The sequence below is a fragment of the Oikopleura dioica genome, chromosome PAR (genome assembly GCF_907165135.1).
Source record: "Oikopleura dioica chromosome PAR, OKI2018_I68_1.0, whole genome shotgun sequence".
Taxonomy (NCBI): domain Eukaryota; kingdom Metazoa; phylum Chordata; class Appendicularia; order Copelata; family Oikopleuridae; genus Oikopleura; species Oikopleura dioica.
The window spans coordinates 2481021-2504495 of NC_137293.1; the positions used below are offsets into that span (position 1 = coordinate 2481021).

At 39.0% G+C, this 23475-nt stretch overlaps 9 protein-coding genes and 2 non-coding genes across 11 annotated transcripts; 3 read left to right on the top strand and 8 right to left on the bottom strand.

The window, feature by feature from the left end:
- Window positions 1–354: 354 nt before the first annotated feature.
- On the bottom strand, window positions 355–3321 carry LOC145701183 (uncharacterized). The gene is made up of 10 exons (XM_081778409.1): window positions 3182–3321; window positions 2873–3028; window positions 2147–2290; window positions 1866–2013; window positions 1575–1822; window positions 1362–1532; window positions 1087–1319; window positions 867–1042; window positions 593–712; window positions 355–550 (listed from the first exon to the last, which is right to left on the bottom strand). Exons 1-10 carry the CDS (start codon window positions 3258–3260, stop codon window positions 385–387), a joined length of 1641 nt encoding a protein of 546 aa, XP_081634535.1. The 5' UTR covers window positions 3261–3321; the 3' UTR covers window positions 355–384.
- Window positions 3322–5271: 1950 nt separating this feature from the next.
- Window positions 5272–6038, bottom strand: LOC145704328 (uncharacterized). The gene is made up of 2 exons (XM_081781778.1): window positions 5559–6038; window positions 5272–5516 (listed from the first exon to the last, which is right to left on the bottom strand). The coding sequence occupies exons 1-2, from the start codon at window positions 5666–5668 to the stop codon at window positions 5309–5311; spliced, it is 318 nt and encodes a 105-aa protein (XP_081637904.1). The 5' UTR covers window positions 5669–6038; the 3' UTR covers window positions 5272–5308.
- A 435-nt stretch (window positions 6039–6473) lies between these two features.
- LOC145704109 (uncharacterized) lies at window positions 6474–7209 on the bottom strand. Its single transcript, XM_081781546.1, has 3 exons — window positions 7013–7209; window positions 6733–6970; window positions 6474–6689 (listed from the first exon to the last, which is right to left on the bottom strand). The coding sequence occupies exons 1-3, from the start codon at window positions 7186–7188 to the stop codon at window positions 6525–6527; spliced, it is 579 nt and encodes a 192-aa protein (XP_081637672.1). The 5' UTR covers window positions 7189–7209; the 3' UTR covers window positions 6474–6524.
- Window positions 7210–7387: 178 nt separating this feature from the next.
- Window positions 7388–8423, bottom strand: LOC145703054 (uncharacterized). The gene is made up of 3 exons (XM_081780366.1): window positions 7978–8423; window positions 7771–7932; window positions 7388–7724 (listed from the first exon to the last, which is right to left on the bottom strand). Exons 1-3 carry the CDS (start codon window positions 8375–8377, stop codon window positions 7477–7479), a joined length of 810 nt encoding a protein of 269 aa, XP_081636492.1. The 5' UTR covers window positions 8378–8423; the 3' UTR covers window positions 7388–7476.
- Window positions 8424–8566: 143 nt separating this feature from the next.
- LOC145701184 (uncharacterized) lies at window positions 8567–10659 on the bottom strand. Its single transcript, XM_081778411.1, has 9 exons — window positions 10463–10659; window positions 10374–10423; window positions 10198–10326; window positions 9788–9909; window positions 9504–9604; window positions 9296–9461; window positions 8941–9254; window positions 8800–8876; window positions 8567–8761 (listed from the first exon to the last, which is right to left on the bottom strand). The coding sequence occupies exons 1-9, from the start codon at window positions 10657–10659 to the stop codon at window positions 8607–8609; spliced, it is 1311 nt and encodes a 436-aa protein (XP_081634537.1). The 3' UTR covers window positions 8567–8606.
- A 267-nt stretch (window positions 10660–10926) lies between these two features.
- Window positions 10927–10999, top strand: TRNAR-UCG (transfer RNA arginine (anticodon UCG)). Its single transcript has one exon. It is a non-coding gene; the product is annotated as a tRNA-Arg (tRNA).
- Window positions 11000–12263: 1264 nt separating this feature from the next.
- On the bottom strand, window positions 12264–13524 carry LOC145701185 (uncharacterized). The gene is made up of 4 exons (XM_081778412.1): window positions 13168–13524; window positions 12696–13099; window positions 12579–12653; window positions 12264–12503 (listed from the first exon to the last, which is right to left on the bottom strand). The coding sequence occupies exons 1-4, from the start codon at window positions 13256–13258 to the stop codon at window positions 12264–12266; spliced, it is 810 nt and encodes a 269-aa protein (XP_081634538.1). The 5' UTR covers window positions 13259–13524.
- A 1198-nt stretch (window positions 13525–14722) lies between these two features.
- Window positions 14723–15728, top strand: LOC145704071 (putative cytidine deaminase). The gene is made up of 5 exons (XM_081781503.1): window positions 14723–15006; window positions 15100–15244; window positions 15340–15408; window positions 15456–15550; window positions 15594–15728. Exons 1-5 carry the CDS (start codon window positions 14934–14936, stop codon window positions 15680–15682), a joined length of 471 nt encoding a protein of 156 aa, XP_081637629.1. The 5' UTR covers window positions 14723–14933; the 3' UTR covers window positions 15683–15728.
- A 2263-nt stretch (window positions 15729–17991) lies between these two features.
- TRNAE-UUC (transfer RNA glutamic acid (anticodon UUC)) lies at window positions 17992–18063 on the bottom strand. Its single transcript has one exon. It is a non-coding gene; the product is annotated as a tRNA-Glu (tRNA).
- Window positions 18064–19852: 1789 nt separating this feature from the next.
- On the top strand, window positions 19853–21023 carry LOC145704320 (uncharacterized). Its single transcript, XM_081781770.1, has 4 exons — window positions 19853–20182; window positions 20231–20531; window positions 20574–20827; window positions 20874–21023. The coding sequence occupies exons 1-4, from the start codon at window positions 20122–20124 to the stop codon at window positions 21002–21004; spliced, it is 747 nt and encodes a 248-aa protein (XP_081637896.1). The 5' UTR covers window positions 19853–20121; the 3' UTR covers window positions 21005–21023.
- A 727-nt stretch (window positions 21024–21750) lies between these two features.
- On the bottom strand, window positions 21751–22829 carry LOC145701186 (uncharacterized). The gene is made up of 3 exons (XM_081778413.1): window positions 22689–22829; window positions 22121–22512; window positions 21751–22081 (listed from the first exon to the last, which is right to left on the bottom strand). The coding sequence occupies exons 1-3, from the start codon at window positions 22827–22829 to the stop codon at window positions 21751–21753; spliced, it is 864 nt and encodes a 287-aa protein (XP_081634539.1).
- Window positions 22830–23475: the final 646 nt, after the last annotated feature.

The window sequence follows — 23475 nt, forward strand, 5'->3', positions numbered from 1 at the left end:
CCTGGCCTCCATGAAAGCCGCCTGTTCTATTATTTTCTCCATGTTTCTTTAATTTTTTAATCTCTTCTCATTTTGTTAAAGTATCAATCCTCTTTCTTGAGATTTTACGAGAGGATTCCGAAATCTGCGAAAGTGCGAACAACCAGTTGCCAGGGCGACTACTTACTCATTGTACTGATTTTTTTTCTTCTTTTCTCAAACACTATCAACGCCCTTTTAATCTTTTTGTAAACAAACTTAGATTTATTGCACCATAAATATGGCAAAAATGAGCTTATGTTTTCTGAAACTCGTCATTTTTGAAGATGTCGATTTGAGAGATCTGAGGTCTTTTGATTTAAAAAAGAATGCAAATGATTTATTTACAGAAAATATCGATAAAACTCAGTAATCATCAAAACTAGCGCTTCTAGCCTTCAAAACGTCAAGTGCTGGCTTCGGCGACTCGCGTCCAAATCTTTCCGTCCTGTAGCATCGAGAAATGAAAGGGTATTCATCAAGAACTGATTGATCTTCTTCCCAGCAGCATCCCATTGAAAGACATTCTTCCCTAAAAATATGATTGAAGAACTAAATGATATGATTTAAATACCTGTTTGGCTCCTCGAGAGGGCTTCTTCGCTGAGCAGTTGCATACAGTAAGCTGTCAACGCGAAGATTGCAGCTAAGGCGGGACTCGTAAAAATCCTTTATTCGGTAAGGATTGTCATTGCTTTTGATAGGTTGAAAATTATAAGAACCATAAGCGCAAAAAAAATATTTTGTAAACATATTTAAAAGACCTTTTTTTGATGAAGAAGTATTACTACATATAACATCGATGTTCTCCGATAACCAGACGTTAGAGCATAATTTCAACCCGTATTCAATCTCCCGCAAACGCCCGAATCGGCCCAAGCATATCTTGATAGTCCGTTTCAACAGTTGATCCGTCCATATCTCCGATTCTCGTCGCTTCCTCAGCTCTCGAAAGTGGCAGATAGCATTTTACATCAATATCTGCCTCTTCATAGCAGCAGCCTCTGATAGCCACGCAATGAAACTAAATCATATTTTTATGAACGGGTTTTCGGAGAAAACTAATACTTTGGTGATGCCAGGAAAGCCGCAAGAAATTCGATCGTTTGCCAAAACGGATGTCTTTTGCGTGAGCTGGAAATACTCCCAAATGTCGGGCTCAAGATTGAAACCGAAGCGGAACAATTTTGGGCAGTCAACTGGCTTTGGGAAATTGCCAAAGGGTTGGACTTCGAGACTGTATTGGTTGTAGTAAATGAAGAAGGTATTGTAGTAGCACAGAGGAATGTCATCAACTCCCTCTGAAATTCATGTTGAGTTTGATTCACAGAGTATTTACTTACTATTGGGATCTCCAAGAAGCTCTTGAACTTCTTCATCTTCCACAAGTCTAGTCTCATCAATCGGATTGAAGCAGCAATAAGGGATTGAAGCACACTGTTCTGGAGTAATATCGCTTCCGAATTGCATTCCGCAAGGGTATCTATTCACTGGATCCACCAATAAACACGTATCTTGAAAAAGATTTATAAAAAGTACTTTTCATCGAGTTTTACCGTATCCAATTGTTTCCAAGTGCGCGTAGTAAAGCTTCTGGCCCGGATAGATCCCCTTCGGGAGAATGCTTATATCGGGCTCGAAGGAATCCTCGGTAATGAAACCATTTCGAGACTGGAACATCAAGTCCATTAGATCTTCCTTTCTCCCACCTTCGAAAACGTACTCAATCATCTTGGCTGTCAGTTGATCAACTTTGCTGTTGTCTACGATCGACTCAATGTAGAGTTGTTGTAAATCGACATTGCTAAAATAAACTTGAAAATAGTGTAATCAAGGGTGAGTCGAACCTGGCATCGGTAGTACCCATAATGAGGGAGATCATACTAGGAGTCAATCGACGACCACGGTTCAGCCAGCTGAACAATTGAATTCGATCAGGGGCAGTGAGATCTTCCGGTTGAGAAAGAAGGAGAGGAATCAGTCCATCAGGAAGACCTAGAAAAGCATTTGAGAGACCATAAAGAACCTTTTTTAACGATTTTTATTGTTTTTTACTGATTAAATAATATGATAATTCAAAAAAACATGAAGCATCATATACTAAGCTTAAGCGATTTCATAAACTTACCCATTCCAGCGAGAACAAATTCATTGAGTTTATCTGCCCGGAAATCCCCATTATCCAGCGAGTAAATTTCTCCGAGCTCATCTCCAAGGACTTGTTTCATCGCCATTTCCGAGAAAAATCCACCAGCAGCTTCGCCCTTCGGGTCTATAATAGCGTCAGCAATGAGTCCCATGTCAGGTAGAGTGTCAGAGCTCGTTCCAGAAATGATCAGATAAGGAAAGAGCTTTGCAAGCGTGTTATCTCTATCAATCATGCGTTAATTTTAGTAAAGATTAGTTTTTCGTGCCTTTTTTGGCCATTCGCTCCGACCATATTTTCCACTCCTCCTGTTCCACAAATGCATTCATCGCCATCGGGTAGTGTCCCTATGCAGCCAGGAACCGGGTCCCACATCATGAACATAAAAGGCGAGAGATCAACTGGCTCGCCTCGGTTCTCCATGGCGCGGATGAGAGACTGCATCATGAGAAGGTCACGAGGCTTGTGATTGCAGCGACATTCCAGGCCACTTTTTAAGAGGTTTTTCAACATGCTTATAAGCTTATTTTTTTGTAGTAAATATTTCGTCTGTTAGTTGTGTTAGTGAAACCTTGCCAAAGTCGCAACTGTTACTCATCATTTGCAACATTTGCATCAGATTAATCGTGCTTTCACTTTTGTTAATTTCTGGGTTAGCCTGTTGCGCCATTAGCAGCATTGTCATAAGCGGATCTTTAGCTGTGTTACCGGAGAGAAAGAGTGGCAGCATTGGAGACATGTTCTTTGTCTGGCTAGGGTTTGAGAGCATCATCAGCGTCATTGGGTCCATTTTGTTCTTGTTGTCGGACAGGAGGGACATCATGAAGGGATTGATGTTGGAGTTGTCGCCGAGCATCATCGACACTAGAATTTAATCATGAAGAAGATTTGAGTCAAAAAGTAACCCTTTGATTGCCGATCTTTTTTGGCATGAATAAGATATTGACACCCTTATTTTCTTAACAAGACAAATTTTAAAAACCTTATTTTTGTTCAATCAGTTAAGTAATAACTTACACATAAACGGATCCGACCCAATTTGAGCATTTGCTGTTCCACTAATGGCAGATAAGATAAAACTTCCAGACAATTTCATTTCTCTCTATTTCCGCGATCTCTTTCAACAAACGAACGGATGCCAAAGAATCGTTTAGTTTAAAAGTGCGCTTATATCTTCGCTTATTAGATAACAATTTGACAATTTCAGTCAATTACAAGAAGCGAGCTTCTAACAGCCACGTTTCCGCAATTTTCCGAGAGAGCTGCGCCTAATTTACTACCCATTTTCGGAGAATCAAAAATTCATGACTTCGCGATCCAGGGTTATTCAGCCGAAAATTCTAGAGCGTGGCGCTTATGAAATATAAATGACATACGAGAAGTGTTAAAATCATCCCTTTGTTTTATTTCCAATATTTGATTGCACAGTTTAACTAACTAGTTGGTTGAACCTTGGGAAGATAAAAAATTTTCTAGGGAAGAGTCAACGGGCGAGGACCAATCTTCATAGTTTACATAATCTACTATTAGTAGTGGCTCTTCAGCTGGCTGTTTGTTTCGTTGAATATGTTCGCACATTTCTTTATAAAGTTTATCTGGTCGAGCAAGCATCTTTTCATCATCCTTGTCTCGGTTTTCATTGAACAAAATGCCAGTTTTTGTTGCGAAATCATCAATTTCATAGAAATGCGCATTGTTAAGCCTTGAAATGTAATGGGTAAAATCATGAATAACATGTACCTGATGGGAATAAGTTCAACGCCCAAGAAAGGATCTATATTTTGATTCAATTGTTGAGCATGACGACTCCCAAAATATCCGAGCTCGTCATACCTATCTTGAAATCTCTTCTTGTCATCTTGAAATTTTCTCCTTGCACCTTCATCAAGAATCGAGACAAAAAAGTGATGAAAACTCTCATCTCTTTGAGAGGGATGTGATTGAAATGGAATGCTGTCAAGCTCATGAACCCATTTCTTTTCGAAAACAAAGTTAGGAAAGCCATTTTCAAATATTTTTTTCTCCTCCGAGGCACTGGTTGATGCAGATGACAGAAGATGTGTCCGACGTTGATTGGAATCATAAAACACACTTAGATCTATGAAAACGAATTCAATTTGCTGCATCATATCATAGTTGTTTCGGATAAGTTCGAAGTCTTCAAGAAATCGAAAAATTCTCTCCCATTGTGGCTGTGATTTGCCAGGTTCCCAAGGCTCTTCCAACGAAAGAACGATCCGGATCTTCATTTTCTCTTGAAAGCATGCTCGAAAGTCGTACAAATCTTCGGCCAAAATAAGTGAAAATAGATAAATCAAAAACTTCATTTTCAACTCCTCGAACGAATTTTACGCTAAATTTCTCCGAGCTCAAATAAAGAGTTCTGTTTTCTCAATTCTTTTAACATCCGTGCATTGAATCGCCCATTGTCGTTTGGGATACGCTTCTCTAACAAAATCATTTAATAGATTATTAAGCGATTGTGGATGTTTGTAAGATAATCTTATTTTTTATTCACAGAAATTTAAAGGGATACTGTCTGTTATCGTTCGAGTTTTAGGTTTATTCAGTAGTCGGTTTCATGGACTTGATCTGAAAAGAGAATCTTCTCTATTCGTAGAATAAAAAAAGACTTACTGTTCAATTTCATATTTACAAAAAAGTGAACAAGGTTTTCGCATCTTCTCGCGCTTTCCATAAAAGGATGGAGGTGTCCTTCGTGATTTTTTGTCAACTTATGAAGTGTCGCTTTCATACACTTGGTCAAGGCTAAAGATCTGCTTGCAACTTGTTTTTATCAAAAAAGTTTCTTCAACCGGACCTGAAAGTGTATCGACGAAACATCATAAATGCTATAAAGGCTGCTGAATGCAATTGACGGAAAAATTCTATGATCATCTATTTCCCCTTCCTTATTAAGACTTGCCAGTGAAATATGCATTTTTCATGATGTTGCGATTCGCCTAATGCTTTAATACTGACACGAGTTTTGCTTGTAGCTAACAACTTTTAAGATTTCCAAAAATAAACAATTAAGAAGGCTTGTTCCATCGACTGTTTCACGTTCAGACAAACTTGGCTTGTACCAAGGCAAAGATCAAGGCATCTGATTGTGAATATGTAATTATGAGTTTTCCTGACAATTTATTCAGACTTAGTTTTTCCGATTAGGGATGAAATAAGCTCAAGTTTGTCCCGCAAAAGTTGGTCTTTTCGCTGAATACTCTCGCACATTTCTTCGTACAGTTTATCAGGTCGAAGAAGCACTTCTATGTCGTCTTTCATTCGGTTTTTGTTGAACTCATTTTCAGGTGAAAGCATCTCAATCTCCTCTTCATCAGCATCGAAAAGCCTGAAGAATAGGTCTCTTGCAAGAAATTAAAAGAAAACTTACCCAATAGGAATAACTTCGATATTTTCGCTTCTTATCCGTTCGGCAAATTTAACGAGAAAATCATCATTTTCTATCGCAGTCATGAAGAAATTACCGCTTGGTCGGATCATAACGATCACATAGAACTTATAGAAAGAACTTTCTTTCAGTTGTGATTGTTCAAACGGTAGACGGCGGGTTCCATTCTTTGTGAAGAATGATTCTTTTTTCAAAGAATGGTTCTTTTTCGCAAAGAATCATTCTTTTTTAAGAATACCTGAAACAACGCATAAAAGACAGTCAAAAGTTCAGAAACAAAATTCTGTTAATGCAAATAACTCAGGAGCGAGTGTGCGCTTCGCGCCAGTTATCAGGGAAACTCCAGAGAGTTTGATATCCAAGAATTTTTATATATCCGAAAAACCTATTTTTACCTAATTTTCTCTAGAATATTGAGAAAAAGAATGATTCTTTAAAAAGAATGGAATCCGCCGTCACCCGTTCAAACCATCTCATTTCTTCCCAAATTTGCTCACTACAATCAAATTCTGTCAGATCTTCGTTGGCGACTTCAGATTCTTTGAGATTTATTTTTCCGTTGCTGAAAAGTTTTTCTTCGCCATAAGAAGAATCCCATTTAGAGCTTTTCTTCGTTATTGCGACGCCTTTTTTGTTCATATTCTCGAAAATTGTGAATCTGATTGGCTGAGAATCATCATAATTATTTCTGATTCGTTCGAGCTCTTCAAAAAACTCATATAAGCGCGTTGCATTTGCTTCATTTTCCGGAATTTCCGCAAAGATGTTGATCGCTATCTTCTCTTGAAAACACTCTCGAAAATCATAAAGTTGCTCTTGTGCAAAAACAAATGCCCAGATAAAAATGAAAAAATGCATTTTGAACTCGAAATACGGCTTGAAAAGACGATTTGGGAATAAAACTATTCAGCAAACAGTTTATTCAAATAAAAAATCCGAAATGATGATTCAGATGTTTGATCTGTTGACGTACAGGTCAAAGAACATTTCAATCAGCTGGTAGTGAAGCTCGATGAACTCGACGATGTTGTCCAAGATGTCGATGAAGTTCTTGGCGGACTCAAAGTTATTGCCGCAAATGTCAAAGCCAGTAAAATCTTCAAACCAGTAAAACTAAAACAGAAAATATTTCTTTGTCGAGATTTTTCAGCAATACGTCATTATAAAAGTTGCAAAGATCATCGATGATATCGTCGATTTCGAAGACAAACTCGTCGATGAAATCAACAAAGAATCTCATAAGCGAAGATGTTTGATCGATAAATTCCATAGCAATCAGCTCATCCCAGTTCTGAATCTTTGCCAGATCGGTTGTAACGTAAGTCCAGTAGTTTTCAGAGCGATTTTGAACTTCTGACACAAACTCAATTGTGTCGTAAGTAAGTTGAATGCTCCTTAATTTGATAATCAATAACTCCCTTATTTTTAGCGAAAACCGTGTAAGAGCAACAGCAGCAGCATTTATCTGTTGAATAGTCGTTGCTCTCCTCAATCTCTGAATCTCATACGGACCCTCATGCTCTTCTATAAGTGCTTGTATCAAGTCCTTTTGGAAATTTCTCTCCTGCCCAGAAGCAAAGCTGAAAAACGTAAAAAACCAAAGCTTCTTCATTTTTTCTCGATATTCAGATTATCGAGACAAGGTAGCTCAACTTCATTCAGTTCGATTTTGGAGACCATTGTTTCAGATCAAATAGAGACTTTTATCCGAGCTTCCGATTTGCTTGAGTTCCAGATTTGAATGAAGAGATTCATTCTTTTACGCAAAATTCGTGACCTTTTGATTTTTTCATTTGTTTTTATTCATAAGTTTAAAAATAAACGAGAAGATTTTGACATAAATACTGATGCAGAATTCAGTGGTGAAAAAGTTTCATTTTAGGTTTCATCAAGTTATTCTTCATCCAAAAATAGTAGGAGTTGGTTCGCATCGCTGTTGTCCGTTGAACATCATCATGAAGAAGAGAAGATTCTGGTTGTCCGAGTCATCATCCATCAAAAGCATTGGGAGGATCATATCGGCGTTCATTCCAGTTCCAGGAGCTTGAGATTGCATCGCCATCATCAGAACAAGGAGATCAGTATCGAGATCAGAATCGTCGTCGGCCAAAAGAAGGGGAAGCATGAGATTGAAGTTGTTGTCGAATCCTTCAAAGAAGAGTCGTTTTTTACTCTTTTTCTTAGACGAATTTACCTTGTTGGGAGTCAAGACCGCCAGACATGGAGCTCATCAGGACCATCAACATAAGGTTATCCGCTTCCATGTCGTCAGAGAGCAAAAAGGGAAGAATCATGTTCATGTCGACAGTTCCCTGGCCACCCATAGTCTGCATCATCATCATGAGCATGAGAGGATCTTAAATATTGTTGAAAATTACTCAAGCAACAAAGACGGGTTTACCTGTAGAATTATCATTTCTAGAGTCGGAAGACATCATCAACAGCGGCAAAAGATTATGAAGCTGACCAGCCGTAGAAACGCTGCAATCTTTCTGAGTCATTGTCGAAAGCAAAAATAAATTTTTGAAATCAATGTCTCCCGAAAAGTCATCATCGCCCAAGAGAAGCATAGGTAGAATAGCATTGAAGTCGTTCACATGGCCATTTTCTTGCATGAGCATCATCATGAGCAGATCGGAATTCTCCGAGCTTCCGAGATCGTCAGAGAGCATCAGAAGAGGGAGTAATTGGGAGAGTTGCTGGTCTTGGGAAGAGCCAAGATTCTGGTTTTGGAACATCATCATCATGAGCAACTCATCCATTGCGAAGCTGAAGGTGAAAAAGAGGCTGAAAATCTTCATTTTCCTGATTTTTTCTCTGAGGTAGTGGACTGAATCTGCAACTGAGAGTAAATCTGGCCTGACGAAGAATCGCGGCCCTTTTAAAACATAGATTTTGGCGCTAGAATGCGATCGAACCGGCTGATTTGTCGCCAGGATAACTAGAGCGTGAAGGTCGATTGCTGCTGATAAGACGAATTTGGGGCCGAAAATATTGAGTTTTTTATTGCGCAGTTGGTTCGAAATAATTCTAGCAATTCCATCGAGATCTGTAGCCAGACCAGTCGTTGATGACCTTATTCCAGTTACCATATCCTTGAGAGGGGTTTTGACAGACGCTGTCGAAGATTGCCGCTCCGCCGTAATAGGTATTGGAGAAAGTTGACGCGGACATGAAGTTGTCACCTTGACAATAGAAAAGGATTCAATAGGGATTGTTTTACCTGAGGATTGATTCTGGTCGCTTTGGTTTTTCTGCATGTAAACCCACGAGTAGTTGTTGTTGGAGCCGTATAAAATGGTTATAGATATCTTTGCTCGGTAAATTCTCTAGTTTAAAGTTTTAACCAGTCCCTGTGTAACAGAACGCGTGCCAGTAAAATTCAGGAATATCAACATTATTCTTGCTCGAGTCGTTTCCATTCATTGTTCCAACTTTTCCATAAGTTCCGACGATGATCCAGACGTCCTCGTTGTTGATTTCTTCTTCCATAAATTTTCTGACCATGCATTCCAGCTGATTCCAAGCTTGTTGGTTGAAAGTGGAGTATTGTGGGCTGACGTTGGTGAGGGTGAAGGTTGATTTGGCTGCGTCTTCGTTTTGGTTCATCAGGGCGTTGGGGATTAGATGGCCTCGGTCGATTCCGATTGCAGCGTTGTTTCCGAGGTAGTCGTTGTCCTTTGTAACAAAATGATTATGAGAGAAGGAGGAGAAAAAACCTGTGGCTGCCAGTGATCGCAGTTGCCATAATTAGAGCTTCCGACGCTGGAGAGGTTGGAGTAGAAGGATGTAGTGGAAGAGGGAGTGCTTGTTCCGCAAAGACCGTTGCACATGTAGTGCCAGTTTGAACTTGGCCGAGGATAAGTCGATGCATATTTGTTTCGACTTATGAAATATTAGGTTTGGTGAGCAACAATACTATTTTACCGGATTTTCACAGCAGAGTAAACGGGGACATTGGTGTCGGTGTTGAAAAGAGTCGCGTAGTAGTGAGTCTTTCCGTAGTTATTTTGACAGAGTCTGTTAAGCTTTTTTTAAATGACTTTATTATTGCTTTCTATCAAACATAATTTAAATGATTCGTGTGAGGATGAAGCGACAAAAAATTTTTGCATCTTATCGTTCTGTTAAATTTTATTAAATCATAAGTTTACTGAATATTCTGTTCCTTTATGGCTTCCAAAAATATATTTTCGAAAAGGTTTCCTGACTGTCTTTCCACTCTGGGCTCCGCCAAGCCTACTCTGAAGAGGCCATTCTGCGCCTGGCCGGAAGTAGTTCGACCCACAGTTGACCGGGTTTTGCCCTGGAACGTAGGCTCCTAGAGCTTGCCCTACAAAAGCACAAATAGACAGCTTCATCTCTTTCTTATGTTTGAATCTACCGAGTCAAGATTGACCTTCAGAATTGAATTGAAGCTCATGATAATTTACAAAGCAGATGTTACTTTTCCACGGTCTAGATTGAATGCTTGCGTAAATTCTGGGCGTTTTCTGCAAAGTAAGAGTTTCAGTTTTAGGTCTTTTTTATTCAAAAAAAGTAATTATTTTTCTTCATTGTCGAAGTCGTTTTTGCTCCTTGACGAAAGTACATGAAATGATGAGAAAGATAACCATCGTACCAAAGACGATACAGACAGCTTTGAGCGGATTAATCATCAGCTCAAAAAGTTGAGGAAAGATTGTCGTGATCGATTTAGGTACTCCTCGGTAGATTTCGTTTTCTTGAAAGTACGCTGCGCAGACCAAATCTAATAAAGGAGTTGCTCAGAAAAAATTGACAAATGCTTATTCTTACCAAAAGCAAAGAGACTGATTTTCAGGGGCTTTCGCTTGCAAATGAGTTCGCTGAAACAAAATGATTGATATTTTTTTGTAATTTCTTACCTCGTATTTCGAATTATTTCCGAAAAATTAGGGGGTATTTCACAGTCAATGTAGAGATAGAACTGGTCGGAGGAAGAAAAATAATAGTCTGTCGATTCATCAGCAGCAGTATTAGTTGCAACAGTCGTGTTAGGGTCGTTGGTACTTGTATTGTTTAATGAAACAGAAATGTTCGAAAGAGAAACGTCGTTGGTCATTTTTTTTCTCTTTTACTGGCATTGATTTGAACCGACTCTTCAGGAACAAGGAGGAATTATTAATTGAAAAGCTTTCAAATTTCCATTAGAAAAGAAGGAGTATCAATATTACTGTATAATTTATGAATTCGAATAACTAATGACTAGGAGCTTTTCCCCAAAAAGCCTTTTTTGCTCTCTCTTCACTTTTTACTCTGAAAAGACTCGATACCAGGTCATGTGAATACGCTTTATTGATATATGCATGAATTCTCGCTGTTGTTGACCGGCCGCGTGGCCTAATGGATATGGCGTCTGACTTCGAATCAGGAAGTTGTGGGTTCGAGTCCCATCGTGGTCAAAATCTTTTGATCTATTCTAATTTTGCGAGTCGCAAGAGGAAAAAGAACTTTCAGAAAAACCAGCGGAAGTTACAGTTGAGGATGAAAAATTGCGCTCTCGAAAGTTGTGTGAGCTGATGATTTGATGGATGATTTGCTGAAAGTCGGAGATTTTTGAAGGATGATAGTTTTCGAGAGTGTTTAGGATGGAGATTGTGAGAGGGGCGGAGTTAAGAATTAACTCGTTCGTGCAAAGTTGACTTTAAAATGGTCTCTCATGCTCGAAGAATAAGTCTATGATCTGAGCTTGCCGACCATTTCCTGTTCACTTCCACTTTGGAAATATCGATAATCATTTGAGCGCAATTCTTGATCTCCTCCTCAGAAATCTTCTTCGTTGTCCTTACATCTTCAAGACTTCCAATTTTCAAAACCCCGAACGCGTTTATAAACCATTTTTCTTCGCTGAAGTCAAAGATTTCGACCCCTTTTCTGTGAAAATCTTGAGAGAGCCTCAGAAAATCAGATATAAGATGAGTTCTTCGTGATGTCCGCATAAGGGTTCGAAATTTGCTGTTTACTCAGAGTGAACAGGGTGAGCTGTTCGCTGTCCACTGTTCACTCGACTTGTTTTGACAAATTCTAGAGCCAAATTTGTTTCTCATCGATGATTTTTATGAATTCTAGAGCAGATTTGTTATTATCGAATTCAAAACTAGGCAAAAAATTGTTGTGAAAAAGCAACAATTTTGAATGAATTTCTAGAATGTATTTCTAGAATTTATTTTTGCGAAAAAATGCGACGAGAAAACATTTGTTACTAAGATCTATCGGAAGAGACGATTTTTTATCCTCTCACTACTTTGAACGTCTCTTTTGAGACTAAATAGTGCTCATAAGCTTCGAAGAAATCTAGTTTGATTTTAAAAATTTGCGAAAAAATTTTGGCAGTCACTTGGCAGTGGGAGTGACATTTCTCAAGGACTGGCAGTTACTGGCAGCAGCCAACCGACTGCCACTTCGAAAGATATTGGTTTTTATTTCTAGAATAGCAAAGAAAAATAACGTAAATGATCAAATTTTGCTCCCGAGACCTATTTTATTCCATTTTTCCTATCAAAAGAGACATTTATTTTTCGAATAATGTTTCTTTTATATGGCCACTTTGTCAAATAGATTGTTTTGAACTTAGTTTGATTTTAAAAATTTTTATAAATAGTATCGAAATTGACAGTTTTTGGCAGTCAACTGGCAGCTGCCAGTGGCAATTAAAAAGGCTGGCAGTCACTTGGCAGTGGCAGTCGCCAATTCTTTTGAGATTTCGAACTCTGTTCCAGAGTGAACAGGGGTTTTAGGCGGATTTCGAACCCTGGTCGGGATTGATTTTTGCGAGAAAAGAGGTTGAAGGTTTTCGTAGTAAAAGCAAAGTGATGAAGTGTTGAAATATTGGACGATACCGATGAATTCAAGGATATGCTCGCTTGAAATTGAGTGGTAGAATTGTATTTCTTCGTTGATTTTTGACTTTTTAAAAAGCTTCTTTGATTCAAAATCGCATCAACAAAACATATTCATGAGGTGAAAAGATTTTGAATTTGCCTTGATATTGGATCTAACGAGGACTTTTTCGCCGAAAATTGAACCTGCATGAAATATCAATCCATCATTGATGACCTAAAAGTCAAAAGTAAGTTAGTTTTTTCATTTGAAAATCACCTCTTCATCGATAATTATAACATCATCCGCGTTGAAGACCCTTGGTTCCTTCTTCGCCGATAATTTCTTCCAAACAAAAAACATCGTTCCAAGCAAAAAACAAGCCAAAAACATGGCCACAACCACAGCCATAAGTTGAAAAGCGATATAAAATAAGAGTTGTATTCGTATCTTCATGTTTCTGATCCCTTCCTTCTTGTTTTGCAATGCGCAGAGGCCGAAAGAGTAGTGATAGACGTTGCAGCCATGAGAATCTTTGAGGAGCAGCGCCTTTGTATTTCCGAATTCGTAAATGATTTCCAGGAGCTGCGAAAGGTTTTCAGAACAGGAATGAGCAACTTTGACCGCAAGAGGAATGTCAATGTGAGGAGTATTCGAGTATTTCGTGTTCATGGCACTTGCCCCTAAATCTCTTAAATTATTTCAATCAGAACGACTAAAGTTAGATCATTCATTCTTATATGTCGACTACCTTCTTGAAGAACAAATTTCAATCCTCTTGCGTCGCACTTTGCCGCGAAAATGACCGCGTAGTCGTTCAATATCTTTGTTGCCTCCCTCATCTTTAACCGACCAACGCTTTTTACAAAATATTCAAATTCATCTTCACAAAACGGTTTTCCAATAATGATCTCATCCGCCAATGTCGCTGAGAAATTTCCAAGTCTAATTTCGCCCAATAAAAGATTTTCTTCCGACCATTGCTGATCCTTTTTATTTTCCTTCAGAAACTCCAATGTTTCTTGAAGAACATCAAATTTCCTCAGACAGTCAGCTTCGTTTCTCGATTTTTGAAAAAGAAGAAAGACAGCTTTATAAAAAACAATCATCGACTGTTCTTCGGGAGCAATTTCAACGCTGCCCCAGCTTATTAAATCTGTCAAAGCAAGTGGGAAGAAAAAACGAAAAACTTTCATTTTCTCATTTTTGTCCACCAAAATCACGAGCTTTTTTCACCAGGCTTTTTTATTTTCAAAAGGAAATCAGTGTTTATCAATAAGGCCCAATGCCGTAGTCACGTGATGTAATATAATCCGACTCTTCCATGGCGATCGCGTACATATCTTCTAATTCGTATTCTTTGTCATTTTTCTCGTATTCGCTTCCTTCTGAGCTTGTGGTTTCATCTCCTTAGTCTTCATTAAAAAATTTTTTTCAACAAAAAGAGGGAACCTGGCGCATCATCTTCGAATTCGGATTGAAACTCGGCGCGAATTTCTTCTTCGTAAAGCTCATTTGACAAGCTACTATCGGGCTAGAGAAGAAGATAAGTACAGTCTGAGTCAGCATTTTTTACTGTGTCAATCTGAAGGCGATCCGACCCGCCATCATCCTCTTGTTCCATTTCCAACTTGCAAAACTCATCATCGAAGCTATCCGAGTGCGATGATAAAAAATCATCACCACCCTTCCCAATCATTTTTCTCTTTCTCGGGCACAAAATATTTCCCATTTTTCTTTGAAATTTTTGTTATTCAACTAGCGTCAATGACCTTATTATTTTGCGAATGCACCGAAAAAAATGGTACATTAAAAGCCGCAGACTCGGTTCGAAATTAAATTTGCATCAAAAAACGACCGTGCCAGAATAATTTCAAGAGCATTTTGTTTAATGGAGGTCACTGCCATGAATTCTCGGAAAAGCTTGTTTGTTTATATTTTTTTAGTCTTACATAAGCACATGGGGAGGGAGCATGGGTTCTAAACTTTGGCCAAGGCCGATTTCGCAAATTGACATTTTGGCTGAGAATTCTATTGATGAAGAAATTGATATATGATAAGAGAGACGTATTTCCCTGTGAGAGAGTTATTATTATCATCATTTTCTCAAGGTGATAAGCTGCCATAAAAACGAGAAAGCTTTGATTTTTTCTATAAAAATTGATATTTTTCTAGAAAGTAAAGGCCGGTTGACTTATTTTTTCGATAAGATGCCAGTTCAAGGACGAGATGAAAATTTATTATTTGTTTTTTTTTCTTATCCATTTTGTTCAAAGAGACAGCGCTTTTTCTAAGCCGATTTACCTATTTCATTTTTCATCTTGAGACGCAGCCCCCATCGCAAGAGGCGTGTCGGAAGTCGATAAAACTTCTGAACTCGAGGAAGTCGGGAGTTTTGCCAATAGTTTGAAGGCGCAAACTGCTTCGGATTATCACCTCGACTTCGCGATTCAGGATCCGAGCGATCAGCACCTTCCCAGAGAAGCAAACCCGATTCCTGACAGCAGCAAAAGAAGAATGGGACTGAATAACGAGCCGGTCATTTTGGAGGAGGCGGAGGTCAAGGATCAGAAGGGAAATGTCATTTCAACTGAAGGAGTTGTTTTTTTTCTTCAACACTCGAATTTTCCGAATTCGAAAAGATTTTTTGTATTTTTGTCGCTTTCTTCATTTCCAAAACAACTGAAAGTCCTTAAAGATTTGGTGGCAAAAGCCAAGCTCAACCTAGAAAAATCTTACTGTAGCTACTCCAAGTTCCATGTTGGCGCCAGCCTTCTCACAGTCCACGGTCAATTCGATGGCGTCAATGTAGAAAATGCTTCTTACGGGTAAATAACCAATGGTAATTTACCATTATGTTCACTAGGAAATCATCACAAATAACTTTCGTTTCATGATGATTATTGCATCAATAAAATTTTAGATTAACGATCTGTGCTGAGCGCTCGGCCATGTGTTCTGCCATTTCCCAGTTTGGAAAGCACGAATTCAGGTTTTCCCTCAACAAAACCAACCTTCAACCTTATATTCAAATTCTAGAGCTATTGCCATTGCAACAACGAGTCCAAAAGACGACTGGCCTTCTCCCTGTGGCGCTTGCAGACAATTTCTCGTCGAATTCGGCGATTTTCCGGGTACTTTTCATCATAAAAATACATTTAATGATCCTCGTTTTAGTGATTCTTTCAAACAACTTCAACGAAAAAGTGAAAATTATCAAAACAAAAGAGCTTCTTCCGAACTGCTTCTGCCCCGACGACATGTAACTATAAATCCTCAAATAAAAAACTCTCGAACATTTTGTAATCCTCGAAATAATCCTCGAATAATTCTATTTATCTGATAACAATAACTGTGTGAAATTTGGAGATGGTCGTGAGATGACATTTCCGGAGCATGGTTTCACTGAACATGGCTTGAAATTTTGAACGAAAAGGGTTGAAGATAGGGCATCACTGATGAGAGATATCTTGCTGAGCGGAAACTGAATAATATTTCTCAGGATCATCGAAAGTATTTTTTATGCATACTCATTGCTCTCAAGATTTGGATTATGGTACAAGTGTAAGAAGATGTGTTAGATTGCGAAAACCTTGAGGGGACCATAAAATACTGTTTTATATTTGTCAACTGGACTTTTTCTATGACTACAAATTCGGATTAAAATTTTAATGAACTGTTTCTCCGTGAGCTGCTTCGAATAAAAAAGTTACAAAATTCAACTTATATCTATCAATTGTATATTTATACAGTATACATTATACTCTTGGATTAATTTTAGAAGAGGAGTGATTACGAGAGCCGATCATCAAAAAGGACTTAAAAGAACTTCCCTTAATGACTCTCTTGTCTAATCCTTTGAGTCCATTCCTGTCTGATCAGCTGTTAATTAACGATTTCTTTTTTCAACCCTCCGCCGCCGCGCCCAGCTGGTTTCCAACTTTCACCCCATCTGTTCATCAGATCTATGCGCATTTGCGCCACGATCTTGCATTGGCGCACTCTGCCTTTTCCGGCTGCTCCTGCTATAAAACACTAACCGGTTCTACCTCACCATCACAATTTCAAAAAGCAACAAAGCAAATACTCAACCGAAAAATGTTCCTTCTCAACTTCTTCATTCTCGCTCTCGTCGATGCCCGAGCAGTCGTCGCTCCTGAAATTGCTCAAGGAGCAACTTCTTCTTCTAGCAAACACATCCGCCTCTACAGTCGTACTGGCCGATTCATGTCCATCAACAATCGCTCCGTCGGCCAATCTCGCTTCAACTCGATCGACTCCGTCCTCGAGCTCGTCAGAACCGACTCCGGACTCGTCATTAAATCCCCCGTCTCAGGTCGCTTCCTCAGCATCACCAACGCCGGCCGAGTCCGAACAACAACCTCCTTCTCCACCGCCGCCTTTTTCGAACAAGAAAAAATCCGAGAAAACAACTTTTCGACCTTCAAAATCGCTGGAAAGGAAAACTGCCGACTCATGGCTTCTCGACTTCGCTATCGAGTTAGCTGCAGCGAAAAAACGAAGCGAAATTCGGCCAAAGTCTTGTTTTTGGCAAAACGAGCTCATATTCCTCTTCGATATCTCGCTGGTGATTTTCACTAAGCGGTCTTTTCACTGTTCTTTCTTTCAATTTTTCATTGTTTATTGAGTTCAAAATTTTAATAAAATACTATCTATTTACAAATCAACTTTCATTTTTTTTCTCTGGCAAAAGTAGGAAGATAGATTTTGATCAATTTGCATTTACTGAGAAATTGCTGGATTTCCTGCCTTCTGCGTTTTTCTCGCTTCCTGCTTATCAGATGCCCAGTTTTCCGGAAAAGTGATCATGTTAGGATCCTTCTTGATTTTACAGTAACAGTACAAAATAATTACTAAAGAGTCATTCCTTTAGAATCTGTAGCAACTCGCAAATCGGGCAAATGAGCGAATGGTGAAAGAGGAGGAACGAAGCTTTTTTGAGATCAAGTTTTTTTTTTATAAAATCGCTTTATATAATTTTGATCTTTCCTTGAGGTGCTTTTAACGCCCTTTGGTCGGATGATCTTCAGCTCGCTTCTCTGATTCCTATTCCTACAGGCAGGACAGTCGCATGGTCTCGTGTCCTCTAGAATTCCCGTGTGAAGCGATCTCGGTCGACAGCAGGATTTCCAAATGTTGCTCTTGATCGTCGGAAATGAGATGAGAAATAGAAGGCCGATTAAAGTTCCAAGGACGATGTAAGCTTCTGCCTTGCATTTTTTCGAGCAGTCAAGGCTATCTGCGAAAATTCTGTGTAAGAAAGATGCGGAAAACAAACCTGAAGGCGTCGATGAATTGCTACAGAAGCAATGGATGAACTGAGGGCATGAAACGTAAATTTCGCTTGTGAAGTTTGAACAAGGCATCTCTTTTTATTTAGTCATTTGAAGAGGAAATGGGTTTAATTTAATTTACGAGGATATAAAGATTTTCTATCGAGTCGCGAAATATTTTCCCTTAAAACTTATAAGTTGCAAGTTATGTTTGTTACATTTTTGTTATTGCTATCATTTTTCCTTTGTGACTTCGAACAAATATGAAAAAAGAAAAAGTCCTCCCACACCGGGAATCGAACCCGGGCCGTCGGAGTGAAAATCCGAAATCCTAACCCCTAGACCATGTGGGACCTGCCCTCAGGCGTGAAGACCTTTGCCATGAATCTCTGCCTGCGAGTAGAACCCATAAACACCCTTGATTGGTCTTGACAAACACTTTATTTCGGTTCTTCATTTGGGCGGCTATTATACTTTATTTTCGTTATGAGTTGTTTTCAATAAACTGCGCTAGGAAAGATTTTAACAGTGATTTTCTTTGGCAATCGGCGCTTCACCTTGATCTGAAAAAAGCCAAAATACCACATTTTCATTTCCGTTCCAAATTAACTTATCCTTTTTTTCACAAGCGAGTGGCTACTGATTTTGACATTTTCAATTAGCGCTGGAGCTTCTTGAGCAATTAAGACTTTTTAATTATGGTGATCATCGAGTGGTCTAAAAAGGAAAGTTGCGTGTCCGTTTTCACGCTTGTCCCCTCCTTGCGGTTGGGGTTGCTCTAAAATGTGTGAAATTTCGAGCCGTCTTCTAAGATGGAGCCTTTTACTGTGCCCCAAGAATGTCGGGTGAAGATCATAGATCAAGTTTCGGTTGTTATTTTTCTGATATAAATTTATTTATGAGCAGCAATGCAATTTTTTCTAGGTTTTCTTCAGCTTATCAAAGAGACGATAATTATTGTTGTCAAAAACTTTTTTAAACGAAAGTTTTTTTTCAGAATTTTCCTACCAAAATATGCTTATTTGTAATCCTTAAAAATTGATAAGGCTTAAAAAATTCTGACTGTTGAAGAATAAGAATGACAACAAAAAAGAGTGAGTGTTAATTTCATTGGTCATGGCGGGGGTTGAAGCTCTTTTTCGTATAGGTGGCGCTGTTCACAATCAGTTTCAACAGTCATTTTCTGACTTCCGGTTATTCAATTTTTTTCGCGAAGAGATGATAAATGAAAATGATATCATCAGCTCAAAAGAAATAGAAAAATCCAAACAAGAAGCGAAGAAATACACGGTGTTTACGATAGAGACGATTCTAGAGCAAAACTCATCCAGCTCGGAGAACTTGTCGTCGTCAGAAGATGATGAAAAGACGGAGAAAGTTGACGACGATTACCCCCTGGGGATGTCAGGGAAGACGAAAAAGAGACCGCGCACATCATTTTCAGCAAGAGTTCATAAAAAATACAAAAAATTATCGCTAAAGAGGAAACTCTGATGAAAATAAATGCAAAAAAATCAAATTTTGAACTTTTAAAATCTGACCAAGTCGCCGTTCTTGAGGATGAATTTCAGCAAAATAAGGATCGAGCTAAAATTTTTATTGATAAAAGAAATCGACAGTTATTGAGACTAAAATAGTGATCCTTGATAAGTACCTTTCGATAACACGCCGAATGGACCTAAGCGACGAACTGAACCTTTCAGAGAACCAGATTAAGATTTGGTTCCAAAACCGTCGAACCAAATGGAAGCGCGATTATTTCTCCGACTACGAGCTCTGGACGCACAAAATGTCTTTGGCAATCACTCTACCGATTATGGTTCCCTACTCAACTCAAGATAAGACTTCAAAACAAAGATTATTTTCATTCAAAAAAGACACTAAAACTGTTTTGAACCTTGAAAGTCGTCGATTTTAATTCAGGAATCCCGTCAAATCCAGCGAAGAATCTCATTTCGTTCAACTAAAGCTATTTCTATTCTGTAAATAAAAGCAAGTCATTTTCTAAAAATTCTCATCTTACGATTTTTCTGACGATATCGGCTCTTCGGATCAACGAAACGAGATCTCCGCTAAAATCTCCGAGACGATTCTGCTCAATAAAATCTTCTTCGTTTCTCAGATCCTCGCTTTTTTGCCGGAACTCGTTTTTTCGTGTTTCTATTTTTTCGATCCGCATTCTCAGAAAATTTTCAAGGAGCTTTTTTCGCTCTACTAACTGAATTTCAGCTGATCCAAAGCTCAACTGCTTGGGCACGCATACCTACAATGAGGACTTGTCGGACAATGGCTTCCTTGCTGAGCTTGGAGAGGGACTCGAGATAGTAAGAGTTGTTTCCGGAAGAGGGCTGCTGCCAGAGTATGATCCAGCGGGAGAGGGTGTCGACTACTACGATCCATACTATGGACAGATGACCTACCACAAAGTCGGCGACACGGTCAGAGTTGGATGCAAGCTTGGCTATAGCAACGGTATGTCAGAAATTAGGAAAACGGTCGGCAAATATTCTCGCTTTTTAGCTATCGCCAAGGAATTTACCGGCGCAAAATGCCTTTGCTCCATGGGCAGCTGTTCTTTCGCCCTGAACAATGCTGCCTACCGTTGTGTTCCAGACACAACCGCGGCAATTCCAGTCTGGCAAGGAGGAAACTTCAACTACGTCAAGGGTGTCTACGATAACTACTTCCTGATGAAGGCTCGAATCATGAACTTGATGTCGGTAGAGAAATGGGATTGGGACCAGTACAATCATGTCACCAACACATTTGCCGTTAATCCGCAGTATTGGACGACCGCGAAATTCACGCTTTTCGTTTTCTGGTAAAAATTTTTCTCTGTCATACTCTTTTTATTTTTTCTTAGTCCATTCGACGTGACTCAAGGCGGTCTTAACTCAGACGGCATCATCAACTTCCCCGATTTCTACTATTCAGAGCACTCGGCTGATGGAAAGCTTTGGTCGTTCCTATCTAGAGAGCCAACTGTTTTGGACAAGATTGCCTGTAACGGTGGTGTTTGCGACAGTGGCAATCACTACTTCAAAGGATACATTGGTTGGAGTCCAAACGCAAATAACAGAGGACCGGTCGATATTGCTGACTATACTTGTGAAATCGGTGAGCTTTCCTTGGGTTTTAACATCCATTCTAAAGGATTTTTCAGGTATTCTTCCTGAACATCGACCAACCGCGATCGCAGATCTTGTCACGAACTTCGACGCTTTTGCCGGCGGAAACTTCGACAAAATGACCAATTATTTGCGAAGTGCTCCCTTCAAAGTTAACGATCTCTAAATAAAACATCGGCCCTCCTTGTTTATAATTTTTTTATACAGATATATCTTGAATAGTGACAGTAGAAATTGAGTTGTTTTTCAGAGAGTAGGAAGAATTGGTGACGTTGAAAATGGTCCCGAGTGTAGATCTTCTCCCGCGAGAAAAAGCTATTCTCTTGACTCGTCGGATGTCGTAGATCATGATGCCAAGGTAGAAAAGTGTTATGACCAGAGTTATCAGCAAAACACAGGCGAATATAATTTCCAAAGGGTTGGCACAAGCAGGAAGAGCTCCGTAGATCGAGTTTTGCTATGATAGATTTGATTTCAGAGACCATAATAATGATACATATTTTTTTTCAGAATTTATTTTTTGGAATTTTGAGCGATGACTTTTAGATACGTTCTTTTGGCTTTCGATTCTTACGAATACCTGAGGACCAAATGGCAGCGGCGAAACCCTTTGAGACCTATCAACTTTTACACATTGTCCCATTCTCGGCTGAAACCATTCAGAAAGTGTTGTCCCGCACCACTCTTCTTCGATAAATTTATTCTTGTTGCGTGCGATGTCGTCTATCGATGTCAGTTTCGGATCATAAAGAATGCTCGGACTCGAACATATGGATAAACTCGAGCTCATCAGCAACCCAAGAACATTGACAATCAGAATGAGAAAGGAAAACCAGCCGATAAATTCGCAGTGCAGCGCCGCTAAGAACGCTTCCATCTGATAAAAAGCTCTAGAATTTGGACGTTTTAACATTAAAATGTCATTTTGATCGATTCTAGAGCCCTTCTCAAAATCAGAACAACGTCAACAAGGGGTAAAACCAAAGCGGCAAGTGGAATAGAACTCATCGGATTGACGAATCTTGCCAAATAGAAATAGCTCACGAACAATTTTGGCAAAATAATGACCAAAATTTCGATTCTCTCGGCGATCCCAGAACATAGGAAGATCCACTGAGGCGGGTATTTTTGGTGAACTGTGATGACCAAGAAATACGATTTGACGCAGAGGTTTAGGGCCTCAGCGATTGGAAAGTAAAGAAGAACGAAGGAGATTGCGAAGTTCCAGTCATATGAATACATGCTGAAAATATCTGACATGTGAAAATTCGAAATATTCTACCTGTTGTAGGCAGTGTAGCTGTACCAGAGATACAAACCCGGGTACACATCAACCATCGGAATAATCAACGTCATCAGATAACCAATCACCACTGCTCTTTTCTCTCCGACGCGAAACGTCCTCGTTCCTTGGAAGCATTTGAAGCCAGTAAAGATCACGACACCAAGAGAGAAAGAACAGATCAACACTTGCGCTAAAAATTGCAAGATGTTCGACTGCTTCGGTGGAATAACTTTGAAGTGGTCAAGCATAGTGCCAGGACCCATAAAACTTTTGATGGCATAGGTGACTTCTTTGAGCATTTCATTTCCTTTTTCTTCCAGGTCGATTGAGTCTGGCAGAGGCTCTGATGTTACTATTGCGAATTTTGTAGGCATAAGTTTGACCTTTTTCTGAAGAAAAAAAAACTTCTATAAATGCTTTTATCGTTAACAAAAGATAGCTTACCGGACACAACAGATCATATCGAAGATGGTAAAAGTAAATCGTGAAATAGCGAAGGCGATTAATTTAAGTACAAACATTATTTTAAAAGATTATGGTTTTCTTTAAAATTCTTTCCTTGAACATGAAACTGGGTCAAATAAATTCCGTCATCCCTCAAAAACCTCGTCGAAGTCGAAATCATCTTGCACGTGATCAGCTCATTTTCAAAGTACGTTTCGTAGCATTGATCAATAATTCGCTTTGAAATTTTTCCTTTTTCCATTTTTGTGGGATTTGAAAGTGTTCTCATTGGAAATTCGTATTTTATCTACTGACAAAAGATTAAAACAGAAGTTTCAATCAAGAGAAAAAGGTCTGTTTTTATCTGTTCCTGAGTGAATTTTTTCTTTTGAATGTAACCAGCATCGAGATTTCTGAAAAAGCCTTTCGTCGGCCCAGTTCCATAGCCAAATGTGCAGTTTCCGTTCTTGATGCATTTGTATTCTCTGCAAGTCAATCCGAAGCAAAAAGAAGCAAGAATTAAAAGTATTTTCATCGTGTTTTTGGCAAAATATCAGGTGGAAATACGGAAGAGAGAAAAAACCATGATTGCACGAGGGAAGAGTAGGGCGAAGAAAGTGCATAGAATGGGCAGTTTAAATCAAAATCTGTTGCCTAGTGAAAGTATGCGTTGATAGATGTCAGACCTGCGTGATGCTAGACCTACCTCAAAGGAATTTTTTGATGAATAGAGGGAATATCCAAATTATTTACCAAATATGTTTCGGTTTCAGAAATTACCTTGGACCTAAAACAGGCTTCGATTCTCGTCAAAAAATGGATGCGAGACTTCAACATCATCGGAAAATATTTTGACGGGACTCTCTCTAATTTTCGCAGCTGAATTATCATCATTTTCGCTAATTTAT

Bases quoted from the DNA above. Each gene is read 5' to 3' on its own strand.
- LOC145701186 (XM_081778413.1), bottom strand. From the start codon at position 22,829: ATGGAAAAAGGAAAAATTTCAAAGCGAATTATTGATCAATGCTACGAA. The intron at 22,513-22,688 runs GTTCAAGGAAAG...TTTTTTCTTCAG, and splicing joins TTTATTTGACCCAGTTTCAT to AAAAAGGTCAAACTTATGCC. The intron at 22,082-22,120 runs GTAGAATATTTC...AGATATTTTCAG, and splicing joins AGCTACACTGCCTACAACAG to CATGTATTCATATGACTGGA.
- LOC145704109 (XM_081781546.1), bottom strand. From the start codon at position 7,188: ATGAAGAAGCTTTGGTTTTTTACGTTTTTCAGCTTTGCTTCTGGGCAG. The intron at 6,971-7,012 runs GTTTTCGCTAAA...TATCAAATTAAG, and splicing joins GCTGCTGTTGCTCTTACACG to GAGCATTCAACTTACTTACG. The intron at 6,690-6,732 runs GTATTGCTGAAA...TTTCTGTTTTAG, and splicing joins TTTGCAACTTTTATAATGAC to TTTTACTGGTTTGAAGATTT.
- LOC145701185 (XM_081778412.1), bottom strand. From the start codon at position 13,258: ATGAGGGAGGCAACAAAGATATTGAACGACTACGCGGTCATTTTCGCG. The intron at 13,100-13,167 runs GTAGTCGACATA...TAAGAGATTTAG, and splicing joins GAAATTTGTTCTTCAAGAAG to GGGCAAGTGCCATGAACACG. The intron at 12,504-12,578 runs GCAAATTCAAAA...CTTTTTAAAAAG, and splicing joins TCGTTAGATCCAATATCAAG to TCAAAAATCAACGAAGAAAT.
- LOC145703054 (XM_081780366.1), bottom strand. From the start codon at position 8,377: ATGAAGATTTTCAGCCTCTTTTTCACCTTCAGCTTCGCAATGGATGAG. The intron at 7,933-7,977 runs GTAAACCCGTCT...ACAATATTTAAG, and splicing joins TAGAAATGATAATTCTACAG to ATCCTCTCATGCTCATGATG. The intron at 7,725-7,770 runs GTAAATTCGTCT...TCTTCTTTGAAG, and splicing joins CGGTCTTGACTCCCAACAAG to GATTCGACAACAACTTCAAT.
- LOC145701183 (XM_081778409.1), bottom strand. From the start codon at position 3,260: ATGAAATTGTCTGGAAGTTTTATCTTATCTGCCATTAGTGGAACAGCA. The intron at 3,029-3,181 runs GTAAGTTATTAC...ATTAAATTCTAG, and splicing joins TGGGTCGGATCCGTTTATGT to TGTCGATGATGCTCGGCGAC. The intron at 1,320-1,361 runs GTAAGTAAATAC...CATGAATTTCAG, and splicing joins GCTTCTTGGAGATCCCAATA to AGGGAGTTGATGACATTCCT.
- LOC145704328 (XM_081781778.1), bottom strand. From the start codon at position 5,668: ATGATCCGACCAAGCGGTAATTTCTTCATGACTGCGATAGAAAATGAT. The intron at 5,517-5,558 runs GTAAGTTTTCTT...CCTATTCTTCAG, and splicing joins ATCGAAGTTATTCCTATTGG to GCTTTTCGATGCTGATGAAG.
- LOC145704320 (XM_081781770.1), top strand. From the start codon at position 20,122: ATGACCTACCACAAAGTCGGCGACACGGTCAGAGTTGGATGCAAGCTT. The intron at 20,532-20,573 runs GTAAAAATTTTT...ATTTTTTCTTAG, and splicing joins TTCACGCTTTTCGTTTTCTG to TCCATTCGACGTGACTCAAG. The intron at 20,828-20,873 runs GTGAGCTTTCCT...AGGATTTTTCAG, and splicing joins TGACTATACTTGTGAAATCG to GTATTCTTCCTGAACATCGA.
- LOC145701184 (XM_081778411.1), bottom strand. From the start codon at position 10,659: ATGACCAACGACGTTTCTCTTTCGAACATTTCTGTTTCATTAAACAAT. The intron at 9,605-9,787 runs GTCAGGAAACCT...ATTTAAAAAAAG, and splicing joins GAGCCCAGAGTGGAAAGACA to CTTAACAGACTCTGTCAAAA. The intron at 8,762-8,799 runs GTAAAACAATCC...TCTATTGTCAAG, and splicing joins CGACCAGAATCAATCCTCAG to GTGACAACTTCATGTCCGCG.
- LOC145704071 (XM_081781503.1), top strand. From the start codon at position 14,934: ATGGGACTGAATAACGAGCCGGTCATTTTGGAGGAGGCGGAGGTCAAG. The intron at 15,245-15,339 runs GTAAATAACCAA...ATAAAATTTTAG, and splicing joins GTAGAAAATGCTTCTTACGG to ATTAACGATCTGTGCTGAGC. The intron at 15,551-15,593 runs GTACTTTTCATC...TCCTCGTTTTAG, and splicing joins CGAATTCGGCGATTTTCCGG to TGATTCTTTCAAACAACTTC.